This window comes from Channa argus, chromosome 6 (assembly GCF_033026475.1).
Source record: "Channa argus isolate prfri chromosome 6, Channa argus male v1.0, whole genome shotgun sequence".
Taxonomy (NCBI): Eukaryota; Metazoa; Chordata; class Actinopteri; order Anabantiformes; family Channidae; genus Channa; species Channa argus.
In genome coordinates this window covers 13082236-13108005 of record NC_090202.1, presented here as the reverse complement: position 1 = coordinate 13108005, position 25770 = coordinate 13082236, and the positions used below count along the sequence as shown (strand labels likewise).

At 37.4% G+C, this 25770-nt stretch overlaps 1 protein-coding gene across 1 annotated transcript in view; it reads right to left on the bottom strand.

Moving 5' to 3' along the window:
• Nucleotides 1–11588: 11588 nt before the first annotated feature.
• gucy1a2 (guanylate cyclase 1, soluble, alpha 2) overlaps nucleotides 11589–25770 on the bottom strand; it is a 31532-nt gene continuing 17350 nt past the window's right edge. The window contains exons 5-9 of the mRNA XM_067508608.1: nucleotides 23655–23867; nucleotides 22165–22437; nucleotides 20035–20178; nucleotides 13934–14088; nucleotides 11589–13803 (exon numbers count right to left, since the gene is read on the bottom strand). Of these exons, the coding sequence (XP_067364709.1) occupies nucleotides 13584–13803; nucleotides 13934–14088; nucleotides 20035–20178; nucleotides 22165–22437; nucleotides 23655–23867 (1005 nt within the window). The 3' untranslated portion in view covers nucleotides 11589–13583. The remainder of the gene's footprint in view (nucleotides 13804–13933; nucleotides 14089–20034; nucleotides 20179–22164; nucleotides 22438–23654; nucleotides 23868–25770) is intronic.

Below are 25770 nucleotides of genomic sequence, written 5' to 3'. Positions count from 1 at the left end.
GACGACCAACTGCCTTAGTTTAGAAGGGAAATATTTTTACCATTCTTGCTTTAATTTAAGCTGATCAATAGTTTAAGGCCTCTTGTGTAGCAGCATTAATTTTTTTATAAACCATTGAGCTTATTCTACTGGGATTAAGGATTTCCAGCTAATATAAACTTTTTCCTGATGAAGTCTGTCATCCACTATCTTTGTCAGTTCCCTTTGAGTAATTAAAAAAAGATTAAAGAAGCAAAAATGTATGTTTTGCTTGCACACATTCTGCGTAAACAAATGGGTAATCACCTTAGAGTGATTGGAAATTAATGGGGCACTTAGGCATGAGCTTTAAAATGTCATGTTTCATTGGTACAAATGTTTATTTTGCCTGCACAAATGTGTAAAAAGCATAAATAATTATTCAGTTCCTGTACTGATGATATGGGATGCCCATATCTGTTAATGTTTGTCAGTTAATAGACAGGATGGTACTCACAGATTGCATATGTAAAAACGGGGAAAAGGTCAAATGTTCTCAGTAACATACACATAGGACAAGAGTAACACAGATAAACTCATCAGTGATGGTTTGGAGAGATAGGAATAATATGTTTATAAAGCAGAGATGTAATGGGGAAAACTGCAGCTAATGGATAATTGAAGAGTGAAAATGGATGGAAATTGATGAAATGACAGTTGCAGCAACTGAAAGTGAAAGCGTGAAGAGAGAAGCCAATCGAAAAGAATGAAAAGCACTGAGAAACCCGAGGACACTAAAACATGATGTTGCCAATAACAGCAGCAATCTTTAGTTGAGCTAATGAAATTTATTGATAGTTGTGTTTTGAAATGAATAATCAGAACATGCACACGCACGTGGCCACGAAACTGATCAGTGATTGGTCAGGGGTTTACCAAATCAATTACCCTTAAGGCACTGACACACATACACACCACGGCTTTACCGTCAGATTGTCGTCAGAACTGTCACTGGGGATCAGACCTCAGTCTTAGTCCTTTGACCCTGAGATGATGCTTTATATATAAACTAAGGTGTTGTAAGTTTCCTCAATGCACTACATGTTCAAATCATGTTCCTCCATTTACTTTGCTGTGCAGGTACCAACAGTAACTTTTATGTGCACTTGTCGACCATGACTACAGGCCAGGACATTCTTGAAAAACATTTTTAATTTCAATGAGATTTTCCTGGTGAAATACAGATTAAATTGATAAATAAAGTGCACAGAGACAAATTCTAACCGTGAGGAGAAAGTAACTGAAAGCTGACAGTGGACTGTGCTGAGCAACAGTCAGGTGGTATTTCTCCCCTTCTGCCATTACAGGATGTTTTAGCTGATTCACATTAAAAGGACTTGACTTGTTAAGTTATTGCAAGTTTGTATTACAGTAAATTTACATGACACGTTGGTGTAGCTGCCTGCCAGAACTCTTACTGTTTTGACAATAAGAGTCCTGGGGGAGCAAAACATGATACATCATCTTAAAAAAGCTCACTCCTCAGGCGGGGTATGGAAGTCTGACACACACACACAATCATTGAAATGCGGATCCCAACCAAGTGAGTTTTGTGCACACACAGCCAGTGTGTGGGGATTTGGAAGAAGTTACGTGCTTCACATACATTATTTGTTTGTGTACATGACTTGTTTGTATGGAAAAAATGTGGTTACCATGGTGATAAGGAAATGGCATTGTGAGGACCTTTTGCTCTAAACCTATAGGCATAAGAGTTAAGCCTTGGGTTTAGGGTTAGGTATAGTCGATTAGCAGGGTACCCAAAGCATCATGTCTGAAAAGCCAGTAGTGTGTACTATAATATAATATATATATAATATAATATAATAACCACAGTAGATGCTGATAGGTTCTGCTGTCTCTTTTCTTTTCTCTCTTGTGTGTTTGTGTGTGTGTAAAACTATCATACTGTAAATACACATTAGACAATCAACTTAATCCACCAGCTATTTATATAAATGTGTGAATAACTATGAGTAGTTGTGGCTGAAGTCATCAGTAGGTTTAGGCTCCACACATCACAAATATTGTCCTTACTCACTACTTTTAGGCCACGTCTTTGAACTTTGAACACTTTCCTTTACATTTTCACCATTTCATTTAGCACATGAGATTTTCTCGTGTTGTCTTGTGCTCCGAAACTGAAGATATAATAATACATCTCCTCAAAGTTATTTATTATGCAATTATGTTATTTAAAAAAAAATTACAAGTCACTTGAATTAAAGTGATGGATTATCCATGTCCAAACAGCTCTATGTTGCTGTAGCATGTTGACATGTTTTTTGTAAAGCAATAGGCGCCTGTAACTTGCAGGTTGGCCAAACCTGCTTCTGGCTGTAATAAATGCTTTACAGCATATCTCCGACGTTAATTATAGGCAAAATAAAAGACAAAATACAATAGGTTCAGTCTTTGCAGGCCTTTTCCATTAATACTTTTAATGCAATGTCTTTTATTGTGCAACAGATCTGGAGAACAACAATTTATGTTTAGCAGCCTCCACCAGATGTTAAATATTTGACAGTAAAAACACACCAGAACACTCATGCACACACACACACACTCACACACACACACACAAATTCTACTGTCCACATTTTTTTACCTTTAATAGTAAAATATAAGATGATCGCACATTAGATCCAACATTGTGACTCATATGAGTGAAATTATAAGTTTATTAGACATTTGGTGTTGACATAACAAAAGCCAACAGAAACATGGTTGGAAATTTTAAGTGTCACAGTAAACACAGCAAAAAGGAAACTGTTTTCAGAAAAAAACAATACAATTTATCACTGCAAGCAGGTCATAGACCTTTGAATAAGATGTGCCAAAACTTTTTGCGGCCAATACACACAGTCTCACACAAACACACACACACACATACACACAAGTACCATCACATACCTTTCTGACATCTAGAGGTTGAAAAATTATCAAAACAAAAATAAATTCCCATCTTATTTATCAGCGTGTGATTTAAGGCACGTACACACACGGTACACACTCATTCTCACAAACACAAACACAGTGCGGATCGTTGAATTGTTGTTGCAGCTGAGGAAAAGTAGACAAATAGATAGAGGTCACAAAGGTCAAATGTCAAACAGGCCAGGGGAATGTTTACTGTTAGACTGTATTTAAACTCTCTGCATACTCGCAAGCTCAGAAACATGAATCATATAACACTACATACTTCGTATGGTATGTGTTTATTCATGAGTGTATATACTGTATCTGTGTGTTCTGAATTTGAAAAGAAGCAGCAGAGAGGAAAAGGATGAAGAGGAAACTGTGGAGAAGGAGCATTCCAATCCAGTGTTTTCACTAATTTGCTTGTGATTTACAAGTCTTTTTATTATTGTTACCTAGTAAATTTATGTTGGAATCAAACTATCCATGAAATGAATAATTATTTCCAAGGACTATCACATTACATAGTTGTCTGAGCAAGAAACAAATAACCTTATTAGAACAGGGTTTCACCTCTAAGGAGATGTGTCAATGTAACGTAAGATTTTTACACTGTATATGGCTGCTGAAGCCTGTGTGGTGTAGGAAAAGTATACAAGCTACACACTTTAATAGCACAAACACATATTTACTGTAAAGTTTTGAGGAAGGGATACATGTGACATACATGTGAATGGATGTTTTTATATTTTACACAGTATGGAACTGTAGTGTTTCTTTTCCCAGGTACCATTTTACAGCATTAAGTGCAAACAAAGAAGAGAGAGTGAATTAGTCTGTTTTAGTTGTTTAAATTATTTAAATTGTTTTACAAGCATGCAAGCGTCTAAAATGGTTGTTTTATAGGGAAGAACTTGAAACTAAAGAAGAAGAAGATGGTCGCACGTCTCTGTAATTGAGAGATCTCTCAACTTATCCTAGAGGTTGTCCGTTCCACCTCAGCACCACCATGTCACTTGGTATGGATGTTTTGCTCCAAAGAACCTCTCAAGTTGATGAGAAGCCTAAAGCTCCACAACTTTGCCGAAACCTGTGGATGACGTAAAAGCTGCTACAGTACAGCTGCTACCTCCATGTTTTTTTCACGGTTGATCCTTCTAAGACTGACAGCGCTGGTGTGGCTGACACCTCTGGTTTGAAAATACCCTTAGCTAAAGTCTTCTTGGACTAAACTGTGCTTATGTTTTTTAAGGCAATTAAATTTTACTTTTGTCTTTATTTAATAGGCAAAAACTGCAGGTGTGGTCCATTAAAATTATTTTTTTATAATAATTATTAAATTAAATCCTCCAAAACTATAACCAGACCTTAACTATGCACTTAAAATATTTATTTCTTCATTATTCCCCACTATCGTTGCATCACTCTGTGGTTTGCCTAAAACAAATGATGATATGCACCAACGTCTTTTTTTCTCAGTTGTCTGAGGGTTTTACAGTATTTCATTTCCTATGTCACAGATAACAACCAGCTATGGTAATGTACTACCAGTGGTTCTTCTCAGACTACTCGTGTGAAAATGTATTGTTTCTCATTCTTCCCTTTCTCTCTTAAATGTTTCTTTTATACTTTGTTTTTATGTGCTTCTCCTTTCTCTTTCCTTTGTCCATTCCCTCCCATCTTTCCAAATTTAATTACTATTCCTTCATGTCCCTCCTCAAACAAGCATATGCCATATTTCCAAATTATTTCTGTTCTTCACATCTGTCTTTCACTTGTCATCTCATCGAGGCGGGCACAAGTGCCTGTCAGCTAATGAATGAGGACAAATATGTCCAAAAAATCCCAACAACTTAAAAAGCCAAAAAGCACACACTTTTCTACTCACTGGTTGTGAGCTGAGAACATGCACAGGCTTCCTGAGTCACCAGTGATCACATCTAAGTAAAAGCAAACTCCCAGCACACCACATGACCTGACCACCATGTGCTGACTTAGTAATGGGTCAGAGTGACCGCTTCGCTCCTCCATCTACAGCTCACACTTTACAAGTGCTGGTTATTTATCAGGAAGAGCATGAAGCAGAGCACACATATGCACACGGTCACTCTGTGTCCATATAAAATGTAGTGCAATATTTTTCCCTGCAATCAGTTTCCAAATACAAATTGAAATCAGTTCAGTAAAGAGGTGAAGACTGTCTACATACTCTTGAACAGTGTAAATCCCCCAAAGTGTACAGATACATTGCAGGGTGGTGCATCCCAGCTCTAATTAGCTGGATATTTGCAGTTATAATGGATTTATCTTATAATTTATGCGGAATGATTAGATTACATAGGAATCTGATTGTCCTAAATGAGCACCTAATGAGAGCATGGTAATAAAGTTACAGGATCTTCCAGGAAGTGGGCTGGTACAGAGAGCATATCCTTAATTCACAACCTCAAAAACACACACAGAGATTTGTGCGTACAGTTTGTTTTAGTGTTTGTGTGTCTGTGATATGGCTGAAGAATGGTTAGCTTAGCTCAGCATAAAGGTTGCACACCAGGGTAAATGGTTAATTAAAAATAAAAAACATTCCAACTTATAGCACTCAAAGAGCCCAGGGCAGACAGGACATTACATCATCTTTAGAGCAACACTGGTGCTAATCGTGTATTTTTTAGTAATTCTGTGTAAAAATGCTGTCTTATTTCTTAGTTTTCACAGAATTTTCTAGGAAAATACACATCCACATTCCACTCAACAAAATAAGCATCCTAGCTTAGTGAAAGCTAAGTAAGTGCAAAGGGATACATGCTGGGTGTTGGTGGCAGTTGCAAGCCTTCATAAACAGACGCATGCAAGTATCAACATAAAAACACATGCAGTTTTCATTTAACGCAAAGGGCAGCCTACTCACACGGCCTTGCGAGGTAGCCTCTATGATCTTTTAATTTGCATGGATCAACACTAATCCCCTGTCCCACTCATCTCTTTTCCACTCTGGTGACCCTGGTGGAAAATATCAAATCAAGGCAGGATGTGTGGATTATTGTTTGGCATGAAGGTATCTGAGCTTTCACTTTATCTCTTACCTATTTCACTCAGAGTCAGTTAAGTTTGCTGTATATTTTTTAGGTTTACTCCTAAAGATTGCATTTTACCAATATGGTGACTTGGTCTACATGCTATTTAATCATCCCCCTTCTTTTCCTCCTCAAACAGCATCAACACTGCAGAACTCATATGCCATCTAAATGAAGGGGTGAGAAGAACACGCACAAACAGCAATAAGAGAAATTCACAGGCAGGCTGATGAGAAAGGGATGTGGATTGGACTTAAAAGTTATGGATGAGGGGAAAGATGAGAGAGAGAACAGATAACAAAAGGAAACAAGGGAGATGGCAGCAGTGAATCATTATTAAGAAACACGTCCTTTGGCTGAACTACAGCTGAGAGATACACACTCAAATACAGATGCTATTGTTTGCTATTGTTGACTGGCAGGGTCATCTAGTGTGCGTGAGAGGGGTGTGTGCTGGAAGGTAGACTTGATGAAGGTTGCACGACCGTGACCAAGACGTAATGCTGTATGTTTGTGGATCAATAGTTCTTTTTGTAAAATCTTACACTACTTTACTTTTTAGATCAGCTCTTTAGTTTTGTGCCTCGTCTCTTCTTGAATTTGATTCCATTGTATCCCCTGTTCTGTCTCCTTTTGGAATAGAGGTTGCACACAATGACGATTGTGTAAATGTTGGGGGTATTGTTCTGCAAATTGCACCCCATGTTCCTGTAAAGTAAAGGCTTTTCATTAGAAATAATTTTGCCGATTGCTCTCTTAGTAAAGTGTATTTAAAATGTCAAAAAAGTCAACTGTTTGTTCGGAGCAGACTTTGCTTTATTTACAATTAGAAAATTTAAAGGAATAGTTTTATTGTGATCGTGCGAATGGGATGGATCTGAGGTTACAGTGACCTCGACCTTTGATCTGCGGCCACCATAATCTTATCTTTAAGTTGAAATGGATGTTTTCAAACTTTGAAAAAAATTCCCTCATGATGCTCCTAAGACAGCACATTAACACATTAGACAGACAGACGCATGTATACACAACCTGAAATCGTTTTGCCACCAGCCAAATCTGTTGGCAGCATAGAGACATAAAGGTCTAAGATAGGGTATTATTTAATTATTTTTCTTCTAGTTAGAGGTTTAACTAAAAAAATATACAGCATGTATGATACCACATTCTGTAATTCAATCCCATCTGCAGACTGAAAGATCAGAGAGCACCTACTCCACAGATGCATCAATCACTCATATCTCAGTACAATGCAGAGTAGTCTGACACACACACATACCGTACCGTAATCCAACCGACCCTCACAACTCCTTGTTGAACCTTTACTACTGTCATCACCACTAATAACACAGACCTGTTTTCACTCATTCACCTTCACTGTGGGTTTATGTGTGTGCATTCCCATTAGCGCATTATTTTGAGTAGTGCTATGGCACTGGTAGAATACTCACCAGCCTAAGCAGTGAACATGCTCCATGTCAAATATCCAAACCTTACAAAGCCAATTAGAGTAATGGAGGTGTATTTGCATATGGCACACAGAAAGGGTAAAGGGTAACAGATAAGGAAGGAGAAACAAGGCCTGGCGGCTTAGTGAATTAAGGGGACAACAGCTAAAACTGAATAGAGAGGAGTATTTGGAAAGAAAAAGACCTCAATTGTCATTCAACATTTTGCAGGTGTCTGGCTGCCAATTACCACGACTTTGCACTCTTTAAGAGGATTCTTTCAAAGAGCTGCGAAAGACTAACAACGGGTAAACATGTCTGGTTACTGTAGTTTACATAGCAACCAGTTTCATTCACCTTAAAGTATCCTGGTCAGTCAGATTAGTGCATCTACCAGCCCAGTATCCAGTTTCCAGCAGATGCATTGATAAGATCCTCCATGTTGCATTTTTGTTTAATTATAATTTTGTCTCTGCATTAGTCACACAACCAATCAAATGCATAATCACAAACTTTCACTTTGCACTTTCATATTAATGATATATACATGTATATACACATGAAGGCGTGGCTGTAGCTCAGCTGGTAAGGCAGTCATCCACGGATGACAGGGTCAGTGGTTCGATCCCCAGTCCTAGCTATATGTTGAAGAGTCTCTGGGCAATACATTGAACCCCTAACAGCCCCTGAAAAAAAAAACATGTATATACACATGCACACACAGTAACAGCCAGTCTGTCTTTCTTATTAAAGATACTTGGTGCTTTTTATTTACATCATATAAGACAGAAGATGTGCCCTTAATGTCAGTCTGAAACCAACAGCAACCCTCTTCCACACTCACATCTGATTCCAACAACAGGGTCAAACTAGGTTCATGTCCAGGGTCAGCTCTGTATTTTTACAACATGACATCCAGGTACAAAACACTAACCAGATTTCTGACACGTGACATCAACCAGACATTCCCAAAGTGAGGACTGAGCGAGGTCTCTGTAAAATGATGAACTGGTAAATGTCACAAATATTTTGTTTTAAGCTAAACTAGTGAATAAATGTCATGGAAGCTACTATTGTCATGTGGATGAAGTTTACAGACATGCACATTTCTTCAGGGAGCTGCATTTGTTTTTGTTTTTTTTGCTTTTTGACCCTGGATGACAAGCATCAACCATGTTTGTTTCCACTGTTAAAACCAGACTAATGTTTAACAAATAAGGACCAGTTTCGCATCAGTATAGACCTGTCAGTGGGGATGAAATTAATGTTGGCAACGAAACAGTTTTTAACCACGTCCTGGAAAAAAAACAACAAATGTTAATCACCCCTTTTTTAATACAAATGATAGTGTCCTGCTTTTTGAGTTGAAAATGTTTCATAAATCTGTCATTAAAAAAAAATCATTCAAATTCTTATGCTTAATTGAAAAATTTAACACTGTCTATGGGAATCTACCAGTTCAACCATTATTCTTTAAGTAAAAGACATTTAGCGGACAGGGTTTGTAGGCATGTTGAGGAAACCAGCCTGGATTTGGATGGCACATATACAGAAATAATGTACAGTATCTGGCTGAAATAGAAAAAGGACAAAGCAGTGGAAAATGTGAAAACATGAAATAATCTGTCAAATAATAACAAAAAGTCTGCTGTATAATTGTATTACAATTAAAAATGTTTCAGTTTTTATATATATTAAGTTGATCTACATTGTACACATTTGTTACAGGTAGAGAAGACTTTTGTTAATAAATTATTACATTTGTACACTGGCAAACTCAGGATGTCCTTATATTGTTTAACACACACATATAGACTCACACTTGTAGGCGCACAGACAACAGTTGCTGGAGTAAAGGATGTATTTGGTTTTTTCTCACTGGATACTAAACCATTCAACACTTACCTCCGGCTCATGACAACATTTGTTAACGTTCATTGTTTGACACACCTTATACAGTACAGCTCAGTTGTATTGCCAGTGCAACTGCGACATGTGCCTTTGTGTGAGTAAGTCACTGACTGTATAGTATGCACTGCAGTATGTAATGATCCATGACTGACAGCGACACTGTCGAGAACCAGCACCTGCAACAACTCCACATTATACCAGCAAGACTTGTAAAATCTGACCAAATGTTATTATGCCATGATTTTACAGACTTGGAGACATGAGTACTGGGACACAAGTTGTGTGGGTGTAGCTCTGGTGTAATATCTTTTATTAAGCCTAGAAGCAGAATTCAGGCACAGCGCAAAATGAGTATAAATAACACCCGCACTACATGTATGCTACAATAGATTTATTAAGTACACATCAATGCATGTATTGAAAAATCTCTTGTGTGTCTCTATATGTGAAGCCTACCACAGAAAAACCTCACCCCAGGCTAAATATCACTAGTGTTAAATACACTTCAGAGTGGTTCACCTACCTTGCAAGGACCCCTAAAGAAATTCAGTTTGTTTGTTTTTTTACTGCTGGATGCAATGTAATAGTAGTCCATCCACACATTTCCACATAGTATATATAACAGTTACACTTGCTGATGTAGTTTTATAGTTAAATTCTGTAGGCCAATAAGTTTGCAATGGCGAATAGCTAAAAACAGCAACCGTGGTCGGAAATTGACATATTAATTGGCACTTCCTCATCATTCTTTAATTACATTTATCTAATTGTGTTTACTTGGTCCCTGGACTGAAATGTACTGTCAATATTGAACCATATGAGGCTAAATGTAATTTTCCATAGGTAACATACTATTGCATGTCCATGTTTCTGGTTTAACTGAAAATAATAGGGTTATGAACAAGGCTTGGATTATAGGTTCATTTGTCCATATAAAACTAAAATAGACCCCAAAGAGCACTTTTGACATGTCTCTGAAAGATGGTGTTATATATGAAATGTCCTGTGTGTAAAATTATGCATTGTCTAGTAGAAAACTAAGACCAGCCATAATCCATGTCCCTGTCCTTAAAGGCACAGAAAACCTGTCTTGTGCACTTGGAGAAGTTGGTGAACCATTCTCTGGGGTATCTGACAATTCATACTTTACGTTAATGGTCTGTACCAGAGATGTTTACATATACTGAATGTATTATGTTCCAGGCTGGGATTGCAGATTCTGGTTCTCTATAATATCCCAAAATATGAATGTGCTGGCTTTGCTGTCACAAAGCATTAAAATGTGAACAAGATGCTGCTTTCAAACAAATTCTGGGTTGTATAAATAAAATTATACGGTGGATCAGTTCTCTAGGAATAAGAGTACAAGATTGACCTACTAAACAATGGCACCTAGATAAGACACATATTTTCTTTGTGTTACCACTTCTGACATTTTTAAGCTAAAACCTACATTATGCTCCATTGTGTCTGTTGGATTTAATTGATCTTTGTGTGTTATTGTCTGGTCTATTTGTTACTTCTCTACTGCATAGTATACTTTAAGCTAGAAAAAAATTTGTCATTTGTTTACAGCGAATACAGATTGTGTGTTGTATGGGGAAATAAATATTGTCAAAAACATGCTGTAAATATGCAAGAGATTCAAGCTTTCTGATGCTACTCGTGTTTTTAAGATTATTTCTGGAAATAATCAACCATGATCAAAGCTGGAACTTACAACCCATTTCAAACACCAAAATATCCAAAGGAAATCTTTTTGACTTTTCATTTCCTTTAATATGGAAAATTTAAATGCGGGTGGAAGTTTAATTTAGAGGGCACACTGCCCTTTAGTGGGTGGAACCTTCAGCCAGATGGAGATTATTTTTCATGTCCAACATAGGTTGTCCTTTGATGTTTCACCTGCAGTAGCATACGTCCACATATGTTCCTGTTGAATCCCTGCCAAGGTCAGTACATAGACAAACTAGTAAATATCCCATACTTGAAAACCAAGCTCGGCCTGTGCTGGCTCAACAAGGCACCTGCAGCTGTAACAAGGCAACACAATTTTACTATGGGATCAATAAAGTTGTTTGAATCTTGAAATCCAGTTTGGCTCAATTATCTGATCTTTCAGAGATTCAGTTACCGGTGTTTCATTTTGTAGAAACCGCAACCTTCTATTCCATTTCCATTACAGGATTTGTGATATATACATCAATTATAAGAAGCGTTCATTGTCAAAAAGTTTATTAATGTTTTTGAAGAGCAGTTTAGTTATTAAGGATTTTTTGGCAGTAATGGAAGCCATATTGTGATGCTCTACAACTAGCAAAAAACACCTTTTGTACATGAAAGGTTAAGCACACAGTGCAATCACTTTTTAATTTGGAACAAAGAGTTGTTTTTTTAGTATAATCAAATAAGGATCTGATCGTGAAAAAACCTCTGTGTACCGCTTATTACAATAAAGACATTTCTATCAGCATGAAAAATGTAATATATCAAATATACCTTGTGATGTACCTACAAATACTTTTTATATGTCAGTGGACTTCTAACTGCCAGTTATTAAATGTGACATAAACCTGATATTTGATTTCTATTGGTCTGATGAAAAACAATGGCAGCTGTGTAATGTAAGTTACATTAAAAAACCACAGATGAAGATTATTTTAGACAAAAGTTGACCCCCCCCATGCCGGGGTTACCAAGCTACGCTGAAGCATTTGGAAGGCCTGAGATTTCCACTGAGTAAATCATACTCAATCTACCAGTAATGTAGCAGACTTCAATTTAAATCCTGTTGGGTGTGTTTGCACGGGGTTACATCCATGTGGTAAAAAAACAATCTAATTAAAAAAGATTATGTATGCAAATGTGAACCGTGTCAAGCATGCATACTGTGACTATGTATACAAATTATTATAGTACTATAAATAATAATACTATATTGTGTGTATTATTGGTTGATCTGAACAAAAGAAAGATGAATTGTATTTTAAATATTTGAACTCTTTGAGGAACGATTGATTTATCTTGCTAGCCACTCATTACCATCTCAACATGAAAGACACAACTAGTCAGGACTCCTCAAAGATCAGTGGGATACACCACAGGTTCAAATGTGGGTCATAAACTTTGGCATATGTCATTCCTCCGTTCATATCTTTACTCTCAAGTGCAGCCAGAGACAATGAAATCGCTGCCCTCAATAATATCTTCAAACAATTGTTACCGTAAGATAAACAAAGCGCTCCTTTTTTTCCTTTTCAAATATTTCAAATACCTCCATCTTGTATTTGTCCTGATTTGAGCAGTTAAAAGGCACTGAGCTGGGAATAATCTTCAGTCCTAAACATATTACCTGCAATGAAATGGTTGCTGTTGGTTATAGTTTGCTGTGGTTTAGAAGCAGAAAAGGTTCTAGGATCAGCTTAGTGTTTTTGGCATTTGTCCTTTGATGACCCCTTTTCAAATCTTACTCTTTATGTTTAGGCCTGATAACTCGTCCTGGTGTAGCTTAATGGATGGATATAACAAGCAGCAGATGTTAAGGGTAAGTTCGGTAAAGCATGACATGATGTTGGGACAGTTGAAGAGGGGAGCAAGAGGAGGTGCAGTGTTTTTCAGTAGTGGTCTTCTTTATACAAGAGGCCATGATGCACAGCAAACATTTGTGGCACCATTACCACCTTCCAAAAGTTCACTAAACTCTCTCATTTTCTGCACCCACTTTGTGAATGGAAAGTGGATTTGTTCTATTTGCGCAATTCCATTGCTAATATGCAACACTGGTTTGTGCAAATGGTCTCTCTTCCAGAATGTTTCCAAGCACTGTGACTTTTATGCCTATTCGCAAGAAAGGGCCACTGGAGAGAGCCGGTAACCAGGTATGGAGCTGAGTCACCCAACTAAATCATTAACTTTTACATTAAGGTTTATCCTTTGACTGACAGTGGGAGATGGTTCATGTGAGACTAGCACAAGTGCTATTCCTGAAGTCATTTGAACCATGTATTTGCTCAGGGGAGATAAGGGCATGTTATTTTTTTCACCAATGATGAGTTTCATTCATGTGGACTTCTCCACAGTTTTAAATTTAAGATTTCATGTAATGCATTTGCATATCCAAAGACCAGAGTGATCAGATTCCTGCATGTTCCACAAGATCAAATCCAGCTTCTCACGTAATGAACATCTGTGTATCCTAGTCTATGAATGGGACCTACAAACTTGTTTCTCTTAGAAACATGGTCCCAATGCTGTAGGAGACTTTCCTCATAGAGGCTGGGGGAGCAGAGCGAGAGCTGGTCAGTGAGGCATGGCTGTGAGATGTCCCTGCCTCCAGGAAGTAACATGTCCCTGGGATTTCTTTGGGAAAATTTTCAGGGAGGTCCAGCCGTGAACGAGGAACAAATGAAAAAGAACGGTCATCTTTCAGCAATCTGTTGGAAAGAGAGAATGTTGAGTAACATAGTTGTTTATATACAGAAGGACTTTTTATAAGCACCTCCCACAAACAAAATGACGGCTGTATGACAAGACCTAATGCTGTCTGTATCACATGATACTCACTGGTAAGTTGTAGGACTGACATTGATGCACCTCGGCTGACTCCCCGACTCAAACTTGCTGGCCAGTGTGACATTGTTCCCAAACAGGCAATAACGTGGCATTTTAACCCCGACCACGCCAGCCAGCACTGAACCTGTGTGGATCCCTATCCTCAGCTGTGATAAGGCAGGGAGAGGGTGGTGAGAGGTGATTGTAGAGAACAAAAAAAACAGGAAAGAAATCAGAGCAGTAAACAAGATATCAATTAACTGATAAAATATTTTGACACCAATTATGTGGTTTATTTGCTTATCAAGTGGCAGAGTGGCAGACAGAGTTTGAGGTTTTGTGTGTTGGACTGCTAATCGCTTAACAATCAAGTCATCTCCCACATTAAAGCCCCAATATGTAATACTTTTACAATAAAATAAACACTTCAAAACAATTTTGATCGTAAGTTAAATCTGCCATCAGGACAGTTGCCTAAATTGTCTCATACTCCACTATGTAACTTTCCACAAGCTCATAATACACCCCTGGGTATTTAAAGGACAACACAAACATGCTTTTGGGATTTTGACCCTGTGCTACAAAAACCTGACACTGTTGTGAATTATTATAAATTAGAAAAATAAACCTTCCCACTGAACTACAGTAATGCTTTTTTCATGCTCTGCCTATCCTGCAGCACAAAGGCTAACAAGAAATGTGTGCTCATTGAGTCACTAAATGGAAATTGTACAGAAACAGTAGTGTATCTGTTCTCTAATCTGATTATTAGTGTGATGAAAATCTTAAAATAGAGAGAGCGAGGAAAATTAATCAAATAAATAATTGCTTCCATCTCCTCTTGGTAACAGATATAGGGCAGCAACATGGTGCTCATGTTATAATTTGGCTGAAGTATGAATCTATTAATAGCTGGAGGCAGAGTGGAAGCAATCCAGCCATCATTCCAATTTGACCATCCCACTTCATGGCCATTCGACCAACCTTTTTTTTTTTTACATCCATTTGAGAACACGTCATCATGCATACAGTACATACATTTTGTTTTTAATTGTAAAGACAGTCATTGAAAAAATGCATTCTATAGATCATAACCTCAACAATCACAACTACATGCCAATTTCTCACACTAACCTAAACCTAAAATCAAGTCTTAATCGTCAAACAGCCATTTAAAATTGTGAGGGCTTGCCCAAATGCCCTTACAAGGGTGACATGGAGCCAAAATGTGTCCATGAAATTACAGAAAGCCATGTGCAAACACACACACTCACAAACACTCACAAACACACACACACACACATAGACACACAACACACACACAAAGCCATTGGAACCCAGTAGATTTATAATAATCTACTTGAGCATCTCATCACCTAGGCAACCAACGCTACTATGTGCATGCCAGCACACTGAGAGGTCGTCATGGCAACAACAGGCGACGGGGGTAGTGAGGTAGAAAGGAGCAAAGACAGGCGAAAAGAGTGAAAGAAAGGCATTGTTGCGAGAAAGAGGCAAGAAATAAACCTATAATTAGATGGCGAAACCTTGATGACACCAAAAGGAAAGATAAAGAAGATGATGGATACAAAACGCTAGAGAGAAAAAGCTGGTAGGTGTAGTATGACCTATTTTTCAGCTAAACTGCTCACAGATGGCCATGCACTTGTCTTTCTGTTTCTATGACAGACAAACACTCACAGACATGCACAAACATATCTGCATCTAGCAGACAAACACACACAAACACACACACATGCACATACACTTCTTTATTTCTTAGTCTCAAAAAACACAGACGCACTCTTGCACTGTTCCCCTCCTTTTCACTGTGAGTCAGCAGCCACAGCACATGGCCCCTCAGATAACCAATGAGCAAATGGCGCAGCAGCACAGACAAGCCAATCAAATTTTAGCGTCTGGCCAAGCTGACAGAAGGATACAGAGAAGGAGAACGACACAGAAAGGAGGGACTAATTTTAGGGTCAGTGTTGTTGCATGTCCATTCATTTGCCAGTTTATTAGGTACATGGAGCTAAAACTAATGCAGTCTAATGCATCAGCCCTGCAAAATATTCTCCATTCATGTAGGTTAATGTTTGTATTGTATTATAATATATAAAAAGGTAATACTGTTATGTAACCTATTCTTACTGTCATGAATGGGATGGACAGAATAGTACAAACATTTGTATAAGCCCTTATAAGTTGTATAAGGGCAGAGCAAACGTCACCCTAAACTGAGCACACAGTTGAATTAACACCTATACAAAATTATTTTAAACATGACAAGATCACATCACAAGATGTTTTGCTGAACATATAGTTCACAATTCAGATATTATGATACTTTGTTACCTTTAACAATAATAGTCTCATAATATATCGAATATGCGCCTGCATTCAGAGTGTGACCTCAGCATGTGTAGGATACACTATAGTCTTACTAGTTATGTTTTGAAAACCCTTAAAATCTGGACACAGTTCCTACCACAGGTAAAAATATAAGCACTACGTCCTTCATATCCCCACCCACTCACCTACTCATACACCCGCTCGTGCATAAAACCACGCAAAATCCAAAAAGATCATGCTACAGGTCTGAAACTGAAGCAGTTATATGATGAAAAAACTAAGGATGTTTGGGTTCCATATGTGTTTTTTCTCTTGACAATTCATTCTGTTTCTCTCTGTTTCTCTCTTGCTAAACATTTTTTTCTCAGTTCTCTTTCACAGCTCTAATGCTAGTTTGCATAACAGTGCAACACTGGCTGGAGTTGAGTGCACTCACTGAACAGCATTTATCATGCTGAAGTGTTGAATATCTCTATAACTCCTCTTTATACCAACATAAAGTGAAGAGAGATAAGAAAGATGAGAACATAACAGAGAATGCAGTATATAGAAAAGCAGGACCAGAATCAAAATCAGAGAAAAATCAAACAAGAAGCTGAAGGGGAGATGAAAGGACTGGATTTCACAGAAGCTGCAGAAGAGAGAGTGAGGGAAATATGGGAGGGAAAGATAAAGAGGGCAAGAGGAAAGAAAGAGAGAATGAGAAATAAAGTGGAAGAGCAAGAGAGTGGGCCAAAAATGCTTGGCAAGGCATTTCTATTTTGAGACAAATGGACAATGTTAGGAGGACGTCTGTACACAGAGCAGTGTCCTGTCCGTTGTTAAGCAGCTATCTGTCTTAGCCTTTCTCTTACGTTATGTTTTTTCCTCTCTGAACCATTCTCTATGAATATTTTTTATCAAGCCATGACAAAATGCAAAAAATAATTTCACATACTGTATAAGGTGATCAAGTTCAACATGATTGTTACATTAAAGGGGTAAGTTGGCCTGATAAGGCTGTATGAATTGTGCCATGCCAAAAATAAATAAATAAAACAGGAGCTAATGACTTTGAATTATTTTTATGGCATTGCAAGTAAGCACACAGGCCTGTGAAGGCCACCTACATGTGCTGGGTGACCTTGATAGAGATTGAACTGGATATAAAAAAATCATATCCTATGCTTCCTTTTCATTCCGGTAAATTAACATGAGTCATTTAAATCCAGGTCTTTCTATTCTGCATCTTTTATTTGCTCCCTACCTAATATTATCATCTTTTTCCTGCAAAAGAGCACCTTACATTTCTCTATCACTCTCCATATAGCATTCAGTTGCTTTTAAATAGACACTGTACAATCAAGCATACATGAAATACTGCAGTTCTACAGCAGACAGGGATTTAACATTAATTTTCTGTACTCTTTAGCAATGTAACAACATTAAATCATAAGGGTAAAAAATAAGGAATCGGTTTCTTTTAAATAACAGCTATGGCAAATCTATTTGCAACATCTAAAATATACTTAATAAAAAACCCAAATGAAAATAATTTACAACAAGATCAATGAAGCAATCTTAACTTAAGAGGCTGTATACACAACTAAACTATCTCTTCATATGTCACCTTGATACAAAACAAAAAAAGGGGGGGGAAAGAAAAAAGTAAATTAGGAAAGAAGAAGAAATCGGGATAGTTGAGGCAGACCGAGATGGTATAAAAGAGCAGAATGAGATGACAAGGCTCAATTCCACCACACACCAGTGAAGCATAACAGAACCAAATATCACATACAGTAGTGTACACCCACAAATACAAACAAGTACTATATATATATACTTGATATATATATGAAGTATATATATATACTTGTATACTTGTATAGTATATATATATATATATATATATATATATATACTTGTATACTTGTATAGTATATATATATATATATATATATATATATACATACATACATATACATACATACATATACATATATATACTATATATATACATATATATACTATATATATATATATACTATATATATATATATATATATATATATATATATATATATATATATATATATATATATATATATATATATATATATACTATATATATATATATATATATATATATATATATATATATGAAGAATGATGAATGTTGTTTGCAAAGCCAGACAGTTATATAATGAAAACAAACTGGAGTTGAGAGAGATAGAGTGAGAATAGCTGATCTTGAAGAAGAATTCAAAGAAATACTACTGAAATGCTCAGAAAATTGTTAATGACATTTCTAAGCATTGTGGACTTGAATGACCACATCAGCACAAAGCTTTTTGTTAACTGTGATGCTTTGTGCTATAACCTTAAAAGTGAGATTCTTCTCTATCAATGTCACCTTTTATGATTGGAGAAAAACTTAATCTATTCTTCTAAAGTTAATCTATTCTTCACATCTTCCAAAAACCATCCAGCCAACACTAAAATATACAAAAAATGTCAATCACAACACTTCTGGTCAATAACATACTCGTCGTCACCATGCCAACTGTACATGACCCAGTCTGCAGTTGTCCAATGGTATGCACTGTAACATATATCCAGCAGCAACATATTTCTAAAACATACATATTCAAAGTCAGAAACCTACATACTTGAACATGCAAGTAAAAACAATGACACAAATGCATAATCCTTTCATTCATACACTTGAGATCACAATAATAATATAAAACTGAAGGAAACTGTCGTCAGGTGGAAATGATGTTGGCGATCCTAGAGAATAACTGATGTTATTCATATACTATGTTATATTAAATCTCAAGAGGTCAACAATTTCAATGATGCTGTTCTTACTTACAAGCTATTATTAAAAATGAAGAATACATGGTTATAATGCGGTGACAGCTCAGTGAATGCTGCACATGAACCATGGTGGAAAATAGTACATAATTATAGAAAATATTAGGTGGCAGAATGGTGGAAGAGTGGTTAGTGCTGCCACCTCACAGCTAGAACCCCAATTCGAATTTCCAAATACATATATTTTTTGTGTGCTTCATGTTGTATGTCAATGTGTAGCTTGTGAAGTTGTCATCTTGGCCACACCTCTTAAAAAACAAGTTGCATACCTCTGTGGATTCAGCATTTGATAAGGTTATTCCATAATGTTAAACAATTGTTTTTATATTATTGTTTTAAGTTGGAAAATAAAGAGACAGTCACGGTGACATGATTCACCAGATATCACTGTTTTTACACTGAATAGATATTTTTTGTGAGAAATACTAAAATTGGGTAGGGGTCGTGGTAAAGTGGTTAGCAATGCCGCCTCACAGATAAAAGGTTCTAGGTTCACATTGCAACCAACCGTGGAATGTGGAGTTTCCACGTTCCAAGATGTTGCAAGATTCCCACATCCACACAAGCAAATAAACAATAAGTCTAAATGTGAAAGGTACACAGCCACAGTATGGATGTAGTAAAAGTATACAGTATAAACAAGTAAAAATACTGAGCTACATGACCTGCAGACAGGTGATGTAAAAATCAGAATGAACAAGGACAGATTGTGATAAATGCACAGATGCAGTTTCTGTGTTCTAGCAGCTGAAATGACTTCTTAGGCCTGATCCTTGTTTGTGCTTTAAAATGTTTTGGCACTTTACTTATGTTTAAAGATCAGGATGGCCCGGCGTCCCTCCCTCTACACTTGTCTCAGTAGTCATGTTACAGCACATGGTAGCCAATACCGAAAAACTCACCTTGATAGGTTTCCCATCTGGTGTCAGCACTTCCTCAGAAAGTTCCATCATCTTTAGAGCCATGTGAGCAATTGGCTTCGCATGACTATCAACCTTCTTGTGAAGCCCTCCTGCCACACAGTAGGCATCTCCTATTGTTTCAATCTGTGCGAAAAATGGGAGGAAGACAGAGAGAAAATTGAAACGTATATACGCCTGTGTCAATCTAAGTAGTTATTCCATAGAGCACACAACATCCACAGAGAAGTAGAATCTAAATACCGTCCTTCATTCCTCTTGTAACATGAGAACTACATTTTTAGTCTCTTTCTCTCTCTTGTCCTACCCCCTTCACAATAAGAGTAAAATGAGTATTTGGAGAGGATCTCAATAAAGCCACTTATAGAATGGCAGCTTGCTTTATCAGCTTTCTTGTATTACTGATGAGAAAATGTCTCATTAGATCATTTGAACAATTATACAATGTGTCCTACATACAAGAAGCAACTAATTTGTGTATTTACCCAAATATATTTGTACCTTTGAAACATATTCCTGGCACCTGCTTGGTTGACTTTTTTTTTTTATTTTGTCCTTTCGGCTTATCCCGTGAGTTCAGGGTCGCCACAGCGGATCATTGTTTGCATGTTGATTTGCCACATTTTTCACGCCGGATGCCATTCCTGACGCAAACCTCCCCAATTTCTACCGGGCTTGGACCGACACTGCACAGCTGGGGAGGGGAATGGGCTGGGAATGGGGTTCAGTGTCTTGCCCAGGGACACTTCGACATATAGCCAGGGCCAGGGATCGAACCCTCACCCTGTGGTCCGTTGACGACTGCCTTTACCAACTGAGCTTGACTTTAATAGTAAGAAATTTGATGCAAAAATTTGAAAATATAATGATACCAAATTACCTTTAAAATTGTGGGGTTTTTTTTGCTTTTTTATTTATTTATTTATTGGTCGTTTTGATCTCATTCAAAATTTGCATATACAAATGAAGTGAGAATCCATGGAGATAAGAAATGGCACATGAGTTGAGGACATGACACATGACACATGACACACTACTCCAAAAATACCGTAGGTGGCAGAGGCGGAGAAAAACGAGGAAACCAAAGAATTTAGGACACAAACTGCTCTCATTTAGGCCTGTCACTAGCTGACAGTAACCATGACAATGACAACATATGGGTTCCTCAATCTCCCCATCATGTCCCCCTGTTCATGTTTTCTCTATCTCACACACACTCACTCTTCTACTGCTACACACATAAACCCTCTTACATAAAGTGAATCTCTCTGCCTTCCTCCCTATATATCTTCTTCCATTTCTCCAGACATGTGATATATGACATTTCTGAGAGATAACAGAAATGAAAAGTATGTTTTTATAGGGATGTGGTGAATATATTTTACTGTGCCAAGGGCCAAGGGTTAAGGTAATAAGATAGAAAGGAAAGGTGATGACAGTAGTAATGATTTTGAGAAGCCACGGGGGAAAGAGCAAAAATGAAATGAAAAAATCTGATCGGATGATAGAGAGTAGGGATGAAAATAGAAAAGATGGCAGACTACAGTGATGACTGTAACTAGGCCCGAAGCCACACTGTCAGATGGACAATATTGACACATCTTTGTTAAGCTCCTACAGACTGGCCATTAATCAGTTACTTTTTCCACAAAACAAGTGCACACACAGAGTACACTAACTGGGCACTTCATAAGGGACACCTGTACAATCTAATGCAATTCAATACAGCAGCTCTGTCATATAATCTATACAGTAACCTCAATAATAAACAGAGTAGAAGTTTCCCCTTTCTGACAGTTAGATCTAAAAACAGAGAAATTACAACATTGTAACAGTAGAATTTATGGCAGAGCTGCAGTAGTGGATTACATCAGATTGTACAGGTGTACCTAATACACCTGAGTAGCCAGTAAATGTATACAGACACACACATGTACTGTATTTCCAGTAACAGTGATACATACTAAAGGCTTTGATGATCTAACTGCACTGGTGACCCAAAGAAAAAAGAGATTCAATGCACAGGTGGACACATTAACCAAGAAATATGTTACAATTTCTTTCTTCTCCCTTAGAAATGCCCCAAATGTACTGTACTTTCTGTCTACTAACCTTATAAACATCCAGAATGCCACACTGGTAGTCGAAGCGTGTGTACAGCTCATTCAGCATGGAGATGACCTGCATAGGAGTGCAATGGGCACACACAGCAGTAAAGCCTACGATGTCCGAGAACAGCATGGTGACATCATCAAATTTGCGAGCGGGAACTGGCTGACCCTGCCACAGTTTCTGTGCCACATCTCCTGGAAATATGGAATAAAGGAGATCTACAGTTCTTCTCTTTTCCTCCTCCAGTGCCTGATGAGTCCGCTCTAATGTGGCCTGGGAGAAGAAAGACGGAAAGGAAATGTGGAGGTTTTGTTCTGTGCGCTTTGCTTTTATGAAGGCACTTTTGAACATTGGGCACTTACTTGTACCCTTGTGGTAATAGCTGTACTTCACTGAATAAATAGCACATACTGTGTGTGTGTGTATATATATATATATATATATATATATATATATATGTGTGTGTGTGTGTGCGTGTCTTTTTGGTCCTCAGAAGCTACACCTAGTTACCTTGAGGTCCAATAATTAGCCCCAGTGGGTAGCGTAGATTGTACCTATGGGTACAGAAATGGACACCTACACCTTTTTCTAAGAGTGCATGATGGTCCAAGATTCAAGATTCAAACTATTTTATTGAATCTTGAATCTTAAATCACCTAGGGGAAAGAAATGAATGCCTACAACTAGTGTATGATGCACCAGTACTGCACCAAAAGAAAACTGCAGTTGAGTGTAAATATTTCTATATTAGTTTAATTTGATTTTGATTGTGTGTATCCGCATGTGTTTATTTCTGTCTGTGGGTGGCTTGTTAATGCCAAGTCTGTCTAATGCAGTGCTATACTGTACCATCGTTCAAGCAGTCAAGTCGACTAACGCTTGGCTATTTATAGATACAGCTACAGTGGCCTGGGGGAGTGATGCAGTGTGCAGATGCATAAGATTGGGTCAAAACTCAGTGATTTCCTGAAAAAGTCCTTTAAAGAAAAATTATAAGAGCAAGTCCCAGGAGCCACATTCCAGCTAGTATGAATTGAAACAGTCAACACTAAGATTGTACTAGTGGATTTAACATATTTGAATTATAAACAATGAACATCATTCTCTAATTTCTAAATGAATATGCTTGCTAAAAGCAAGTCAAGCTCATTGGAGTTTGGGTAAGACCTCCCTATTTGTTGGCAATTAGAGGTATTAATGTAGTGGCAGGTTAGGAAACTGGTTAGTGGTCTGGGGAGTTCTAGTTTGGGGAGTACAGTGTCTAAGTTGTGATACAGGGAACGTTATTCAATTTCCATCTGCTGCCTCTATATTTGAAAAAATCTGGTTAAAATTTTAAAAACAGGTTGAACTAGTGCCTTTTATCAAATATAGTAAGCGATCCCCACAGCATAAATGAATATATGCTGGTCAAGCAGGTCCAACATCGGGAATGAATTATTAAAAGGATTCTTGCTCTGTAAATAGGTCTTAACCAGCAACCTTTCTACCTTCAGCTTGTCCATTCTCTTCTTTAGACCATCCTGTGCTTTGGCCTGCTCTCCCACTAGGATAACATCCCTGGTAGCATCGTGGATGGGAATATCTGACAGGTGAAGGCCCCTGCCCATCAGTTCCTCCAGCTTATCAACACGTGGTGAGCCCAGAAACATCAGGGAGCAGGACTCGGGTACATGGATCATCTGACCCTTTAACTCCATGACCTAGCATATAGAAAAATCCAATGGAAAAGAAACAGTATTAGTGTTACTAAAGACAGAGCATAAAGTTGGCCAGAAAACATCATTTTTAACTAACATTAAAAGCAGCAACAACAGTAGCATTGTTGCCAACAGTATTATAAAAAGTATAAATAAGAACTGATTTCAGCTTCTTAACATTTTGCTCCCATTTCTACCTGGTGACAAATAAGTGCATGACCTGCTAAGTGCCCTAACAAGGAGCACAAACAAAACACGCTCCTTATTTGCTGCAGACACAGAAGAGAGAGATTGAAACAGGTCTGGGTGTCACATTTCCCAAGAAGATGTTGGGAAAAGATATTACTGACCCTTTGGAGATGACTCTTAGCTGTTTCATAGTGCTAAAGCCACTGTTCTTCTTCACATCTGGACAGTTTCTGGCCCCTCTGTTGCTGTTTTTATCTATTTATTTTCTCTTTTCCCTTCTTGCTCAATTTTTACCTATTTTTCAGTTCTATAGAATCTCTATTCTCATAGTCTCCTCTCCCTCTGCATCTTTTCCATAACGTCAGATAGATTATTCCTCAAATGAACACACTGCAGCCCTATTTTATTTATAGCACAAGGCTCTCCTAGGTCTGCATAATACATACAGTCCACATCTACACATACAAACGCTAACACAAAGTATTTCACTGCACACAAACACAAAAAACATCTAACACAGACACACATAGCAACTATATCTGCTTCTCAGAAACACTAAAATACATACATGCAAACGCACATACAGTCGACAACCCAGTTTAAACTACTGACTGACAGACTGAGAATACACACACAAACACACACTTAGTAGGTTAGAAGTGTATGCCTGTATGCCTAATATCTCATGCTGTAACACCTACTGTATATAAGAGGACATGCCTGTCATTTGAACAACCATCTACATGGAAACAACAAAATTAGAAAAGGTAGAAGGAAATAAATACACTACTCTAATAATACTTTTATTAGACATTAGTGTTTGAGATCCTTGCACTTCAAATATAAAGTAATTTCAAGCAAAGTTAAAATAACAAATTCATCTCTCAAAATAAATAAAAACCACGCAAATCATTTTAAGCAACAATGTACTCACAAGTAATTCCTGGGACGTGGAAAGTCAACAAGAGGGCAAAATGCAAGTAACAATTTCACTGCGCATGGTTCACCATTTCTGAAGTTCTCAGCAATTAACTTGGAGAGTATAAAAAAGAAAAATAAGATGTTTCTATAAGGAGGACTTATCTTTCAATACTTACAAAGAAGGAAATTATTTAAAAAAAATGATTGGTTAAAAAAAGAATTATGCTTTGATTCACTTTACATGTGGATTAAAAATATGGGATACAGCTTAATCAGGAGGTTTTCTCGTACAATGATTTGTATATGTAGTGAGTACTAGAAACATTTTTCTGACATTTTGTATAGAAAGACACATGAGATAGACATTAAAGTTACCTTTAATTATTTGTCAAATGTCCATTACCTAAAAGCATAATATTGTGTACTGTATATGGGCCCTGCAACGTGCCACTCACATAGACTGCCACAGTGGCCCAAAATAAAACAAGGTGAAATTAAGGTCACAACACTCTTGTGCAGACTTAGTCATTTTCTTGCGATCCCTTTATTGCATTAAACCTGGGTTGCAATGAAGCATCATCCTTATAACAGCTGCATTTTTAATCATATACAGTATAGTAGGTATAATTATGCCAGTGCCTCACCTGCTTACTCTCAGTGTTTGTGTCTGTCACAAACTAAACACACACATGCATAAATATAAACATACATGGAACCACACATCCCTGGAAGCAGTTATGTTGACCTAGTCCTGTGTCTGTTAAACTTCAAGCTGTTTCTCTCCCTGTGTCACTGT